This window comes from Tamandua tetradactyla, chromosome 3, assembly GCF_023851605.1.
Source record: "Tamandua tetradactyla isolate mTamTet1 chromosome 3, mTamTet1.pri, whole genome shotgun sequence".
Taxonomy (NCBI): domain Eukaryota; kingdom Metazoa; phylum Chordata; class Mammalia; order Pilosa; family Myrmecophagidae; genus Tamandua; species Tamandua tetradactyla.
In genome coordinates, this window is record NC_135329.1 from 152,081,265 (window position 1) to 152,097,125 (window position 15,861).

The 15,861-nt window shown below is 35.8% G+C and overlaps 1 protein-coding gene and 1 long non-coding RNA gene across 30 annotated transcripts in view; one reads left to right on the top strand and one right to left on the bottom strand.

Annotated features, from left to right (window-relative positions):
- Nucleotides 1-15,861, bottom strand: part of ZNF385B (zinc finger protein 385B) — a 479,275-nt gene that overhangs the window by 95,618 nt on the left and 367,796 nt on the right. For 2 of the 24 annotated variants that reach the window (XM_077154336.1, XM_077154335.1), the window contains exons 1-2: nucleotides 4,007-4,104; nucleotides 3,285-3,340 (exon numbers count right to left, since the gene is read on the bottom strand). The exons of 21 other annotated variants lie outside the window; for them this stretch is intronic. In XM_077154336.1, the coding sequence (XP_077010451.1) occupies nucleotides 3,285-3,318 (34 nt within the window). In that variant the 5' untranslated portion in view covers nucleotides 3,319-3,340; nucleotides 4,007-4,104. Of the gene's footprint in view, nucleotides 1-3,284; nucleotides 4,118-15,861 lie in introns of those variants that run through there. One more of the 24 variants, XM_077154339.1, reaches the window with a different exon arrangement.
- LOC143677826 (uncharacterized) overlaps nucleotides 3,788-15,861 on the top strand; it is a 132,143-nt gene continuing 120,069 nt past the window's right edge. For 2 of the 6 annotated variants that reach the window (XR_013172909.1, XR_013172905.1), the window contains exons 1-3: nucleotides 3,799-4,173; nucleotides 4,358-4,471; nucleotides 14,010-14,126. This is a non-coding gene — a long non-coding RNA (uncharacterized LOC143677826). Of the gene's footprint in view, nucleotides 4,174-4,357; nucleotides 4,472-14,009; nucleotides 14,127-15,861 lie in introns of all 6 variants that reach the window. The other 4 variants (XR_013172907.1, XR_013172906.1, XR_013172908.1 and 1 more) reach the window with 4 other exon arrangements.

Below are 15,861 nucleotides of genomic sequence, written 5' to 3' on the forward strand. Positions count from 1 at the left end.
AAGCTATATCCACCAAACTGTACAGCTGAAAACACTTCAGTTATATAGATACACTGTCTGGCTGTGGGTAAGGAGCATTTTACCATCAAACTAAAAGGTTTAAAATGTTGAACCTCCAAACAGATATAATCTCTAGCTAGAAATTAGCTGAAATATTTATTTGCTATTTGTGTAGTGTTCGATATTAAAATAGCTAAAATATATGATTTTTTAATGTTTGTATAAAATATTTACCTAAAACTAATCTTCCCCAATAATAGTATTATTTAATTCAATAAATTATCATGGGAGGTCAATTAGCTACAGTGTTCACAGCTACACGAATTACATATTGAATCAGAAGAATTTTACTTTTTAAGAGTACATAAGAAAATAATAAAAATTACTACCACTTAATGAGATTCCATTCCATACTAGGTACTGTGCTAATCAATTTGTACCTTATTTTATTAAATTACAATATAACTTTATGCGGTTTGCATTATTATCCCCACTTTATAGATAAGACAGCTGAGGCTGAGAAAGATTAAGATCACTCAGTATGTGGTACCACCTGGGTTCAAACTCTTGTCCATCTGACTCTAAAGCCCATACCATCAGTCCATAAACCAGGTTATGTGTAAAGTTGGTACATGAAAACAATTTTATCATCAAATACATTTAGAAAATGTTGGCGTTGACAAAATTTTAAAAAGATCCTTTTCTGCAAATCTTCTCAGAGTTTTTAATATACTAAAAGATACTGTAACCTTCTAGGCAGACATACTTTCTTCCCCCAGTATTTTGAACATGGAATCAATCCCCCCCTCCCCTCCCCAGAGCACCTGGGACAGCCAGGACTCTGCCGCTTGCTCTACAGGCAATACCATTTTGTACATGCAGTGGTTAAAAGCACCAACTCAGGAGACAGATCCATCACTTTTTTTGCTGTGTTTCCTAGAACAGGAGATTTTATCTTTTTATGCCTGTATTTTCTTTTCTCTAAAGTGGGGAAAATACAAGTACCTGTACCACAGAACTGTTAGGAGAATTAACTGAGATTTTTCTATAAAAGTGCTTAATCTGTGCCTGATATATGGTGAGTTTCAATAAGCTTTAGCTGCTATTAAGTCAGGATGGTGACTATTCTTGTAGGGATGGAGGGGGAGGAGGGTGTTAGGTGTTAAGAATGACTGGAAAGAGCTTAAATAGGATGGGGAGTGCTAGAAATTTTCTTGATCTGGGTGTCACTTACACAGGTAGGTTTACTTTGTGAACATTCATTCAGCTGTATCTTTGATATATACACTTTTCTACATGTTATACTTCAATAGAAAAATTTTAAAAGTAATGTGTTTAATACAATTAATTTTAGTAAAAATGTTCTTGACAAATATAGGCAAAATTTCACAATAAGCACGTCTTCAAATACTGTCAAATTTGTATATTTTAGGATCAATGGGGTATTTTTGTAAGTTCTTTTTCAACTGCCAACGTGATTTGGTTCCAAATGATTTGTAAGAAACCAAAAGGTCCGTTTAACACTGATGCTTTGCTTGATTTAGGCAATGGATGGAGAAGACTGTCATAGAATCCAGTGTTGCCAGAGACTGGATCTCTGTATCTAGAACCGTGAGTCTAAATAACCTTAACAACTGGCAGTTCTGTGCCTGAGTCTCTCTTGGGGCAGTTGAGGGTTCCTTCCAAAGAGTTCCAACAGCAGCTGCCTGAGCAGCATCTTAGCAAAATGTTTCACTTAAAAAGAAATCTTTTTGAGCACCGTGCTGATGTTTACAAGCAATAATGAAGGGCTGGATCAAGAAACCACATCATGATAGGTTTTAAGCTACAGTATCCTTTGGGTTTAGTAGTATATACATCAGCTTTTACACAAAACAATGAATCCACCACTAAGATGCAATGAATGGCTTTTCTGATGCTGTGGTAACAGAATATCTACAGTCAAGTGGTTACTCATTTATACCATAACTTTGCTCATATGGTGAGTGTCTTTTATTCTAATATTAGAAAAAAATGGGTAAGATTTATTTACTATATAGTAAATAAATATATAACTATATAGTACAAACTATAGTTTGGTTAAACATGACAAACTCCCTAAGTTGTAAAGTAGCACTAAAAAAATCTCTAATAATTTCAGATGTCAAGTAAATTTATGTGGTCAACGAAGCATCTTGAGCACTCACTGTCTTCTTTAAGATGAATTTAAAACATTTTTGTTTTGTTGTAGTTTCATAACTTGTAATCAACTGGTATTAAGCATGCCCATGCAAGAAAAGAAATTCAGTGATAGGAAACCAGGGCTCTAACAAATGTTCTCATTTTTTAAAAATAGCTTTTAATACACTTGACTTATTAAAGAGAATGTCACGTGCTTAGTTCCTAAATTACTAAGTCTTTAGAGAAGCCAAACTTTTCTCGACAGGGCTTTACTAAAATTATCTAAGGTCAGGGACAGATTTGGAGGTCACAAGCAGCTTGATGACATTTTCTGGCAAAAAGTCCTAGAGAGATGATCCTAAGCTACATTTGTCCAATGACTCTGGTCTATGGGAACAATATGCATTCATGAGGTCTGAAGCTTCCTTCTGTTACCGAGTTGGACTGCTCTCCCTTTACAGCATGCTAAAGACCTAAAAGCAGGGTAGAATTATGTCTTATTTTAAGAACCTTCCAAAAAATACAAACTTTCCTAGGCAAGGCAATTACTGTTTGTCGAGTCACTGAAAATTTCTAGAGGAATTATATTTTATAAAATATTAGAGGTGAGACATTAATTTACAAATCTACACAACCCCCTTCATTTTATATGAGAAGAGGGGGTTAGGGAAGCATAATTCAGCAGGGTACCTGACTAATGGACTCACTACCCAGGGATATGGCTTAGAATAAAGTCTGTACAGTTAAAGATGTACAAGAATCATATATTGTGGCCATTATCTTCTTTAAAAATTAAGTAGGTTAGTATTTGGTCTGTTTTATTCCAACTGAAATTTGGAAGAAAGTATTGGTATTTTAAATGAGATTTTAATTTTAATGTTTTATCAACATGAACAATGGCAAAAACAAATTAAATGAAAGAAATGCTGGTGGGGGCTGAGTCAACATTTTTCCTATGTTAAAGAATGGCCAAAGAGTAATCACAACATCTCACTTTAAATAATTCTTTTAATATTTCCAATGGGGAAAAAAAGAGACTAACAATGACCATTAATGCTTTTAACAATATTGTTTGGATCCATATAGCTTAATTCAAGTAGTGTCATAACAGGAGGCATACTCACATTTGTGTTGGTGGTTTTTATATTGAAGGACCATCAGAATTGCAACAATTTACTATCTGAAAAGACACATTTTTTCCAAGCAATGGTAAGTGGCCTTCCATCTGAGCAGATCAAAGCATCAGGGCTGTTTAGCCCTCTGGCTCTGTCTGTAGCCCTCTCTGCAATTCACACAAAGGGCCAGGCTAAAGGAGGCTGGATGCAGCACGTCAGGAGGTCAGTGCACCAAGCTGCTGCTATAAGTTCTAGCTGCAGGATACAAAATGGTTTTTTTCTTTTTTCCCTCTTAGTTTCTGAGAATTTCTGTTCTTACATTTAGTGTCTAGGCTATTTGCATTTAAGAGCCAAAAGGAGAGGGTGGGGGGAGGAATAGTAATTATTTTTAAAAAGATATTTCCCCCAGAAGCTTACTCGATTTAAAGAAACAGAGTTAATATTTGCTCTGCTAGAATGCTCTACTCCCACTTTATTAGCTTTCCTTAGCTTAAATATTAACCAAACATTTCAAAGCTATTCAAAATGTTACCAATGTTAAAAAAATGTTAAAAAGAAAGAAAGAGTAATGTATCCCCAGAAACCACATTTTGGTAACAAACAGGAACAGTAAAAACTGTTTTTTTAATGTGTATCCATGGCCACAAGTACATTGCCTTATACAGCATTCAGGAAAAATCCTGGTGGAGTATTATAATCATGGTGACCATTATAGAAGAGGCACTCTTGACCTTCCATCAGTAAAAAAGTCCACTTTCCCCACAGAGCAGCAGGCATGGCTCCAGCCTGGCAGCCAGTGTTGCTGTACAAGCATCATGAAAGCCAGGCTTCCATCCCTATAGAAACCAGGTGTGCGGTGACTAAACTGGTAATGCCAAGGATGGGGTAAGCAGAGACTGTGAGTAATGGGGTTTGGAGGTGGGGCTAGGATGAGAAAAGGGGGAGGTAGGATGTGGAAAGTGAAGGCAAGTGGTGAGCTTAGTTTACTTTTGCAGTCAACTAGAACTAGCGGCAATTTCTTATTTGGAATTTCCTAATATCTCACTCTTAAAATGATTTTCTTCCTTTTCTTCCCATGTCAGAAATCCATACAAAATGAAGTAGAACAGAGAAAAGCCATACAAGCAGGAACCTAGTTAAGCAAGGCACCTGATTCCTTCAAAACAAAAGAGCTAGTCAACTGGGAGACAAAAATGGTATGACTCTTGTCCTTTCCTGAGAACGATGGAGTGTCCTGTGACTCAGCATGGATGCGTGTACTCCAACGGGTCTTTAGCAGGTTTTTAACAGAATAGGCCAATCCCTGACCCAGTTTCTTGGAACTCTGCCACTGTCTTGACATCCTAGAAATTGATGTTACTTGCTTTGGCCATGCAGGCAGCTTCTGGGGCACTAGTGATATGCAGAACAGCATCTGATAAGGCACCTGAATGAATGCCCAAGGAATTGGAAGTGATTCATCATAAATGACTGCCCCTGTCCCTGTGTATCATGCTTATTCTTGTACTATTATACTGACTTTGTACCAGTTTTTCTTATATGGAATTTCATTGTTGCTTCCCAAACGACTCCCTCTCACTCTCACCACTCCCTCAATGGACACCATAAGTCAAAGATACAGTGATCTCTTAATAAAGGGACATATGAAAACTAGAGAATTTAATCATAACACTCATTTTCCTTTTTTTGTAATGCAAACTTCTTTAATTCTCTTTTTATCACTTATTTTGAAATTGTTTTCTCTCACATCTGTCCATTTCTGTTTACAATAGCACTGCTTATTTTTCACATAATATATATACAAAGCAAAGAAATAAAAAAGCAATAGTTTTCAAAGCACTCATTAACAAGTAGTTACAGGACAGATCCCAGTTTGTCATGGGCTACCATGTGATCCTCTCAGATTTTTCCTTCTAGCTGCTCCAGAACATAGCAGGCTAGAAGGCATAGATATTTTTTTTTATCATCACAATCTACTTTTTTTTTTCTTTTTTGTGAAAAATAATATAGATACAAAAAAGCAATAAATTTCAAAGCACAGCACCACAATCAGTTGTAGAACATATTTCAGATTCTGACATGAGTTACAATTCTACAATTTTAGGCTTTCATTTCTAGCTGCTCTAAGATACTAGAGACTAAAAGAGATATCAATTTAATGACTCAGCAATCATAGTCATCTGTTAAATCCAATCTTCTCTGTATAATTCTGCCATCACCTTTGATTTTTCTATCCCTCTCTTTAGGGGTGTTTGACTCATGTTCCTTTTGAATGATTTGCTTTATAAGGCAACAGAGGAACAGAAATATTTCCTTTTAGAAGAACATTTATTTTGACTCTTGGTCTATTCTAGACTTCAAACATCCTTTTAAGCTCCCTTTGCTCTAAAGGACACAAAAGAAAGTAAACAATTCATAAAAATGGACCTAATGTTCAATGTATTTAACTTCATAAAGGATGTTTTCAGCTAAAGGAAACGTGAAAGGAATCTAAATTCCAAAACAGCAAAATATTTTCAAACTTTGACCAATTTGCATCTTTCTTTCTCTCACACTTTTTCTGTCTCTCTCTAATCCCTCTCTCTTGTCTTTCTAGTCTCCCTCTCTCTTGTCTTTCTCATGTCTCTGGCATCTCTCTCTGTTTCTGTCTTTCTCTTTTATGTGCATGTGTGTCTGTCTCTGTGTGTCTGTGTTCTGTCTCCGAGTGTATGTATCTGTTTTTGTCTATATCGATGTCACTCTCTCGCCACAATATTGCCAGGAAACAAGAAAGTACTCATAAACTATGTCATTTGCCATGTTTTCAAGCTATACTGTATAATTTCTTTTTCAATATTTGCTTCTATAAGTCAAAAGATTAATAGCAAGATTATGCTAGTTTCCAGACAAGTTTGTCCCTGTGACAAGATGTAACAATTAAATTAGGTCATATCTCTGGTTGTGTCTCCAGTAGACATGTCAGCTGCAAGAGCAGAGAATTGTTTTTACGTGCTCACACAATGGTATCTGCCATATGTGTGATGGAGTAGGACAAATTAAGAACTTAAATCTACCACAGAATTTAATGGTACATTTTTAAAGAAATTTGTCATCAGTATCCTAGGATATATATATACTATCACTTTTCACTGGGGATAGTGCTTTTACATAAATTAAATAGATTTCAATACTATTAAATGGCTTATGATCTTCCCACTCTTTTTGATGAAAGAAATGTGCTCAGGGATAAATAATTCCAAGACAAAGCAAACATAAAATGAAGCCAATGATAGCCCCAAGATCAGAATGAATTTTCTTTCAAAATCAGTTGTTAGTTTATTGTGATAACTACACTGAATAACATTGTTAAGAGATCACACATCATGGAAAAATTAATGCACATTAATGCACATAGGCTTTAATATGCTCATTTCTTGCAAGATCCAGATGAATCCTCAGTACTTATACTTCTAATCCTCCAATAAGGTGGAATAAAAGAAGTGGAGGCTCTTTCAATACTTTCCAAACCACTTGAAATTCTACTGAGGGCTAGGAGATATAAAGATACAAATAGTGCCAAGAGAGTCTATGTCTTTTCCTAAAAGTAATATTTATTCATGTTTTACAACTGGCAAATTAAAGGAAGAAGGATTTCTTAGGTGGGGAAAAACAAAGTGGAACCATTAAAATAGAAACAAGAATTTCTCAAGTATGTATTGTAGATATAATAAAAAAATACACCTATTCTCATAACAGACAATGCTCCCTCTTAAAAACTTAAATTTACCTGGTTTTCAGAGAGATTTCTAATCTAAAGCCCAAAGGTTTATGCAAACCTGAAGCCATTAGATTTTGGTTTGAACTAGATGGAATATTAAAAACTTGAAATGTGCTCATCATAAAAATCACGTGATAAGTAAGAGTGCAAATCACCCATGGCACTCAGTTTTATTACAGGCTACCAGTCACCATTCTGTCAATCCGAATGTGGATTCCTGAACATGTACAATCATCAGCTTAAATATACATTCTGAATAGAACAGAAAAAGGAGAGAAGGTTTTGACATACTTGGATTAAACACAAAACTCATTTTAGCCAAGTAGTTACTTTGAGGCAAAATTTGAAAGAAAAAGGAACAGTAGTTCATAAAGATAAAGGAAATATGGGAAATCAGACACATCATTATATTTAGCAAAATGACTCAAGATTACCATTAAATAAAAACAGGTTGCTGAAACCGATATGATATTGGACAGGGGAGTCATGAAATTAGAAAATTCTATTTGTCCTCATTCTGAAACTTTTCTCTTTTCCCAAAACTGATTTTAACTATTTTATATTTCTATCACATACTTCATGAAAAAGTTCCCTGAGGTGTAAATACTGATCAGTCAGCAATGCTTACCTGCGTTTTTAAGATTACAGTCCACGTTCACTTCTGTATTCGAGCACTGTATGAGGTATTACATTTAGAGATAAATAATTCCATCATTTCAACCTGGTGCTCCTGTGAAATGTGGTGCTAGGAAACAGCCGACAGGCAATGCGCCTGAACAAATCATACGTCCAATAATTGCCGCTTAGCTCTAATTACTATTGAGGATAGTGTTTGCAACTTGATTCCAGGGAGAGGGCAGACTACCTTCTGACGACACTGAACCAAATATATCCTAAAAGACTGACAAGTTACTTTTTTTCATGTAATTTTTCTAAATATCTCCCAGCTAAACAGAAACTACCCCTCTGTATGGTAAAAATGATATCAAGAAACCTGACTTCTGTCTCCCTAAGTCCCCCAACAAAGTCATTCCATTTTCATAAAATATCTATTTATTATAATTTGAAATTTTCAATATCACTTAGATTTGAAGGGACTGTTTTTCTAGATGGGCCCCTAAATATTTATTATAAAATTCTAATTTCTAAAAGGATTCTGTTCTCAAACCATGAACTTTTATATTGTTAGTTCAGAATAATTTATTTGCATACTATTAGACCAGAAGAATTTATTTTCCTTCCTGTGGATTTTTTAGGTTTTAAATAAAGATTCAAAGATATAATTTAAAAAGGCTAAAGGAGGTGACAATTTGATGTTGATAATATCAATAGGGATATTTATGCATCTCAACTCAAAAACCTAATTTCAGTTATAGGGGTTATAATTAGAATGAAATTAACAGCTGTTTAGGCTTGGAACTAAAATGATATGTTATTTACATTCATATGCCCAACTAATTTCACTCTTCATCTAGTGTCATCTGATCATGTGATCAGAATAAGGCCTCTGATAAATTTGTGTTACAGAGTACATGTAGCTATTACTGCTGGGTTGTTTTGCTCATGCTAAGCTGACTGTCATTGATACTGATGAGCTAGCTTAGCGGGTATTTGACTGAATGAAAGAAACTTGAAATGAATGATATTTGAAATGTCAGAAGGATTTTGCACCTTTGGTTGTGTAACTTAGTTCAAAGGCCAGCCACAATCAATAATAACTTCAGTGACATACAGGACAAGTTATACCTCTCCAAATTCAGAGATCTGATATTGCTGCCTATATCAGACTTGCTCAAGTAACTATTAGAGACAGGTAAACATAAGGGAATAGTTAGATGCAGCAATCAAAATGATAATTCTAAAACCAGCTCTTAGAAATGGTGCCTTTCTCCAGGCCCAAAGATCTCTTTTAAGTTATGAATGATGAAACAGCATTATGAATAGCACATAGCATGCTAACTCTACATTTATTTCCCTCCAAATAACAACTGTGCAGTTCTGGCTCGCATACAATTAAAATAAAATCATAGTCAGGGCTATGGCTCTTGCATCTTTTTTTTTTTTCAATCTCCACCTATTTAGCCTTCCCTAAGAAACCTCTTTGCTTTGTAGGGATTGCTATATACTGCCTTTAAAGTATTTTTCTTTCTGGGAGTGAGGCAAAATATTCCATCCTTTTTTGTTTGCCCTTAAATCACGCCTGATTCTTGGAGTCTTTTTCTAGAACATTTCCAGGTCCTGCACTAGTACATCTGCAAATTCTGAAGCCTTTTATTTGTAGCTCTCATATTCTTAGCTTAGTTAAGGGGTCCTCGAAACATAGCCTACAGAGAAGCATCACCTGAGAACTTGTTAGAACTGCAAACCCCCACGCCTCTCTCCAGAATCACAAAATCTGAGATGCGGTCCAGCAAACTGTGTCTTATAAGCCCTCCAGGTGATACTGTTACATGCTAATATTTGACATGGACCATTGGTCCATGATGCATGTATGTACTAAGAACAGTAGACCAGAAGAAGGAACATTTAAGTTTCTATGGAAGAAACTATGGGAGAAGTAAAGCTCAAATGCAATCTACCCAATTTTTTTAGGTTGAAATACTAGTAGTCAACAAGAGGGAGAGGTAAGAGTATCGGATGTATAAGTTTTTTCTTTTCTTTTTCTGGAGTGATGCAAATGTTCTAAAAATGATCACGGTTTGATGAATACACAATTATGTGATGATACTGTGAGCCAATGATTGATTGTATACCACGTATGGACTGTATGTGTGTAAAGATTTTTCAGTAAAAATATATTTTTTAAAAAAGCTCAAATGTCTGAGAACTGGCATTTGAGTAGTAATCTGAAGCACAGGTTAGAGTTTGGATGAATCAGAAGGCGGCCAGGCGCCCATTACCCCGGCTAAACTATCATCCATGCCCTTGAGTTAATACAGTCCCATCCGTTCCATCAATTACTCCATCTTCCTTCAGTCATTCCATTCTTAAAGAAAAACAAAACACTTTCTTCATTCCTGCTACCCTTTTAGTCTACCATCTTCTCTTTCCTTTCCCTTAGCTTTCAACTCCATTTAGAGTAAGTAGCCTACACTTCCTTTTTTCATTTTTTTACCATGCCCTCACTTCATAAACCCTTCAATCTGACTTCTGATTTTCCAGTCTAATTAAACTATGTTTTTTGAGGGCCTTTATTAGTCCTCCTTGACTTACGTACTGTTGGTACAATCTTATTCTATTTCTAAATGGTCTCTTTTCTAAGTTTAGCTTTTGCATTTCCAACTACCTGCTGGACACCTCAACCTGTATATCCCAATGGCACTTCAACTTGCAAAAAATTAAACTACTCAGTCTAGCTACTTTCACACCCTTTCTGTTTCCCTAAGGGATGATCCTCCTCTGATGCCTTATTTCAATATTGGGCATTAACAATTTTCCAGATATGCGGACTCTAAAATCTGAAGCTGTATTTGACTTCTTCCTCTTCCTTTCTCTCAAGTTGTTTTCTTCATGACATCTGCCACATCCTTCCCCTTTTCATACCCATTACCACTGTCTTTATTTGGGTTCTCATTAGCTGTTCACTAGCATAATCCTTTAATTAATGTATTCCCCTTAGAGTCAAATGAATTCTTAAGGACAGTTTAAATCAGTCATTTTCCTATTCAAATGTCTTCCATGGCTCCCTTTAGTGAGTTACAGGCTCTGAAATTCAACACACCTGTTAAAATCTCTACTCTGCTGGGCCACATTAAATGAATTAATTGACTTGTTAAACCTGCATTTTCTTAGTTGAACAGTAGGGATAAAATGGGAATCAAATCTCATGAGGTGAACTGAAGGAAATAATGCATGAATATTATTACCACAATGCCTAGAATACTGAAGGAGTTAGTAAATGATAAGCATTATCATTACCAACAACAAAGACATTACACCACAGAATACAACTCAAGAACTTAGTTCTGCATCCATCACTATCCCCAAACTTAAGTGAAAATGTTTTCTCATATTTTCTAAGATCTGCTAAACTGAATTCTTCCTTAAGGACAAGATCCACATGTCCTTTCTCTTTCTGCCTCTGGCCCCTTAGGCAGGCTTCATCCTGGTAGTTGCTCCAGAAATGTCCACTGACTTAAGTATTGCTGGTTCTCAAACATACATACTTTCTTACTTCTGTCACTTTGTTCATGGTGTACCTGCCTTGCAGGATGCCTTTCCTTTTCTGTCCTCTTTCAAATGAACTCCACTTTCAACTGGCATTTTAAGTGCCATTTCTTCCAGGAAATCTTCCTAATTTCCTCTGAGGAAAGTAGTGTGCTCTCCTCTGAAGCAATACCTTGCATTTACACCTCTCTTAGAATACTTAAGACATTCTATTATTTTTGTGTGGTTTTCTTCCCCAAGGGGTTACAGACCAGACTTGATTTTCTGCTGCTTGCCTATAAACCCAAACACAGTGCCTTGCCCAGAAAATACGCTCAATAAATGTGTGAATGTGTGTTGAATGAATAAATAAGGTAGAGAAGAAAGGCATCTGCATTTTTATTATAAGAGCTGTTCTGCTTGCTGCATACCATCCGATTAAAGGTTTTCTTTCCCATTCAAAGTTATGATCTTCAAAGAATAAACAGATTATAAGAATTACAGATACAAATGTAAGAGCACTTCTTATAATGGGATGGGCTCCAAACCTTGGTTTTAAAGTCAGAATTCTAGAACTCAGAAGAATATTTCATAGAAACAAAGTCATAAATGGTCATTGAGTTTCTGGAATAGTCCTCAAAAGCTTAATTAACACACAGGATGCCTATATTAGATAGAGTATTAGACTAGAAACAACACCTAAATGTCAACATTATTATAAGGGTCTTGAAAAGGACTGAATATCCTATAAGTTTTTATGAAGATATACATCCTTTCTTGCAAGGCAGAAAACCATGACTATGTTTTTTTTCTTAATATTTCAAGAAATACTCAGAAAGCCATAATCAGAATCTGATTTTCTTGCATTTTCAAATGATTACTTTTTGCTTTAACTTTTTTTTTTTTGAAGGGGGGACAGGATGTGTGTACATGGTCTGGGAATTGTACCCAGGTCTCCCTCCTGAAAGGGGAGCATTCTAACACTGAACCACTCAAATGATGACTTTTTATTGCCAGGATGCCTGTGATCTGGTTAAAGTATCATCTTAAAATAGTCAATTGCAAACTTCAAATGTAGCAAATGGAAGTCCTCTATCAAGTTATCTATATATTTGAATTTTTATATGTCAGATATTAATTCCTTTTTTGGCTTAAAACTCCAAATTTTAGCTCCGTTGTCTTCAGTTTAGATTACTTTAAAATTGACTAAGGCCTCTGATACTTTAGTTACAGTTCTTTTACCTCATCTCTTAATAAATACATAACAACCTGTTAAACTTTTAATTAAATTCATGAGGGAGGTCCATTATGTTAAAGAAAATTTTTTTTATCTTAAAGACATTTTTGAGTGAGTAAATACACTTTATATTTTTCAATGGAAAAATGATTGCCTTTCCAATGATCTGAATTGTAATTTTTGGTTTTAACAAGTTTATTTCTTTAAAGGCAAGCTTACAAATAAGATACCAATAAAAAAGTTATGTTTTCACTGTCAGTTTTACTTTCCCCCAGCACTGAGCTAGACATAATGGTAAACAGAAGAGTGGGCAAGCAAGGTCCCTTGTCCTTAAGAAGGTGACTATCTATTTGGAGAACAAAACTAATATATCTAGAACAACAAATGTGACCAACACAAGGTCACATAAAATGTAGTGTAAATTACAAGGCACAGACCAAGAAGTAGTACAGGAGAGAATACGAAGTTTCCAAAGACAGAGATGGTTACTCTGCTCACCAACATATCCTAACCACCTGGAATCATGCCTTGTATGTATTCTGAGCTCAACCAACAATTGCTATACCAAATGGAGAGACAAATGTAAGTTAGAATGACAGGAGACAGTTTCACTGTGAAAGAAGGACTTAAAATATGTGATTCCTCCTTTCATTTATCACCAACATCCATATCAACAAATCTTGTTTTCCATCTCCAACATATATTGTAATTCCTCCCATTTCTCTCCATGTCACTGTACATTCTAATCCAAGTCACCAGCACCTGTCTGTGCTACAGCTAGTGGCTCTTCACAGATCTTTCTGGGACGACTTAAGCTCCCCATACTTGGTTCTCCAAGCAAACCGTTTAATAATACAAATCTGACCATCACTCTAGTGCTTAATGGCTTCCCACCACACTTCAAAATAAAAACAACCAGGACCATATGATTAAGAACCTGCTTGCTTTCCAAATCTTACTTTCCCTCAAGATCTATGATTCCTCTTCTTGTTCCAAACATGTTAAATTCATTTCTTACCTCAAGGCTTTTGACTTTGCTGCTCTCTCAGCCAGGACTTTTCTTCCCCCCAGTTCAAGTCATATCTAAGCTCAATTATCACCTCCTCAGTGAGGTCTTCCCTCTATTATATCACTTTTGTTTTATTTATCTTATGGCACTTACGTATCTCTAAAATTATCCTCTTTTATCTGTTTACTTGTTCCGTATCTCCTCGCACTAGAATATAATCTCCATGATGGCAATGACAGTATCTATGTGCTCTCTCTTCAGCTTCTGGAATGGTACCAAGCCTATGGCAGGCATTCGATATGTATTCTGGATGAACGGCCACACTTTCCCAGGCTTTTTGAGTAAGAAGATGTTGCTGCTGCTGCTTCTTCTTTGTTTTTACCATCAAATGGTTTCAAGGGCTCCTCATATTATTAGTGTTCTTCTTTTTCCTTGGTATTCAATAATTACATGCAAAGTTGTTATGAAGTCAGTAACATTGAAAGAAACTGATATTTCACTAATAACTGTTTGGAGTGAAATACATTTCAGCAAGCGTATGTTGCTATTTCTTTAATCTACCAAATGTGTGCTGCACATTTCCAGTTACAGGTACACAAGGATGCTCAGACCACAGATGTCATGGGACCTGACTGATATTCACACTTGAGATATGAGTACAGAAGGAATGCAACAGTTATAGAAAGAGCTTTCTCATGACAGGTAGGAATAAATTGATTTAAAGCTTCATCCCAAATTAAGGATATACTAACTTATTTTTTGGTCTTTTTCATATTTGTTTAACAATGGATAATACTTATATAATATATATTACTTGACAACATTGTTCTAAGCACTTCATGTATGTAAAGTTATCTAATCTTCAAAATAACACAGGTAAGCATAGATTTGCTGTTATCTGCATTTTATAGAGACACAATGGAGCACAGAGACTTATATTTTGCCTATAGTCACAAAATAGTTGACTGGCAGAGCTGGAATTCAAACCCACACACTCTAGGTCTTAGAGTGCATGCTTGTAACTAACATGCTATACTACCTTACTGACAGAAGAATATACTGTTTTACACTAGAACATCTCTCAAACCATCCATTGCATGTTAAATCCAGATGTCAGCTACTCATAAATACTCATGTTTCATCCCAAACATTCTCAAGTAGCTGTTTCCCTCATTACTGACAAAGGTCTGAAATGCTTAGCAGCAAGTGACATTATGAAGGAGTTCTATGTTATGTGGGGAATCAAGAAGAAAATCTAAATGAAATACCAGATCTCAACATACCTTTAAACCATGAGAAAACAGCATGGTTTTCTAGGATACACTGTGAAGTCTGAGATAAGATAGGATATCTTAAAATGACTAGAAACCAAAAATGGATTTGTGAGCTTATTTTCAACGCACTAGCAATGTTCTACTTTGACAGGTTAGAAGATGGAGACATGGGCTTCACCTTAATACATAAGGTCTTTAAATGTGCAAACCTCAGGAGTTTCTGCACAGTATTGGGTCACTTTGTTTATTAAAAAAGGTCAATATCAGCTTATAGAACTATGATAGAATTCCAATAAGAATCATGTTGTTCTATCATTCATTCATTTATTACCTGATCTAGTCCTTCCTTTTTAAAGATATTAATTGGCTTACTTGTGAAATGTGAATGAAGCAAGAAGGAGTCAAGTCTACCAAGCATAGCACATGTTGTGCAACATGATCCTTGTGTAATAAATCTTTCAGGAACCAGGTCTTCATTTCCAAATGGGACCTGTCTTCACTTTTCTCATGTGAGACTTGGCAAATGGAACATACTAAGTCTGACAGGTCACTTCTCTGCTCCTTGGCTGACAACTCTTTTACACAGATGTCAGCTGGAAACCTTTACTGGATCATGTTGGGGATCAGAACGTTTGCATCATAACCAGCCAAGCTCTCAGCCCACTCCACCCCACCCCAACAGCAACATATCACTCCTGCAAGGCAGTCCAGTTCCAACTAGATGGCATAGAACATGAGAGAGGGGAAGGACTGGCTATCAGCATGACGTTGGTTTAGGGAATTCCTTTGTGAGAAGTTCAGCCTCCACTCAGAAGAAGAATCTTGGCATTTCTGTGATATTCTTTTACAAAGATTTAGGAGCTTGGGAAGAGATGTAAAAGAGTTTGCAGCTTTTTTTCCCACAGTGTAGAGTCAAACCCCAGTTCAAATTTTTTGCTTCTACCATTTATTAGCCATGTGACACTGGAGAGTTGTTTACTCTCTGAGCTTCATTTTTCTCATCAGAAATCACACCTGATTATTATTGGTTTGGAAAGGAAAAAACAATATAATGCACATAAATTGGTTAGCACAGTACCTGACACAATGTAAGCTTTCAATAGACGATAGTTCCCTCTGCTTCTCTAATCCTGAAAGGGGTTGGATGTTTGGAGGCCTGAATT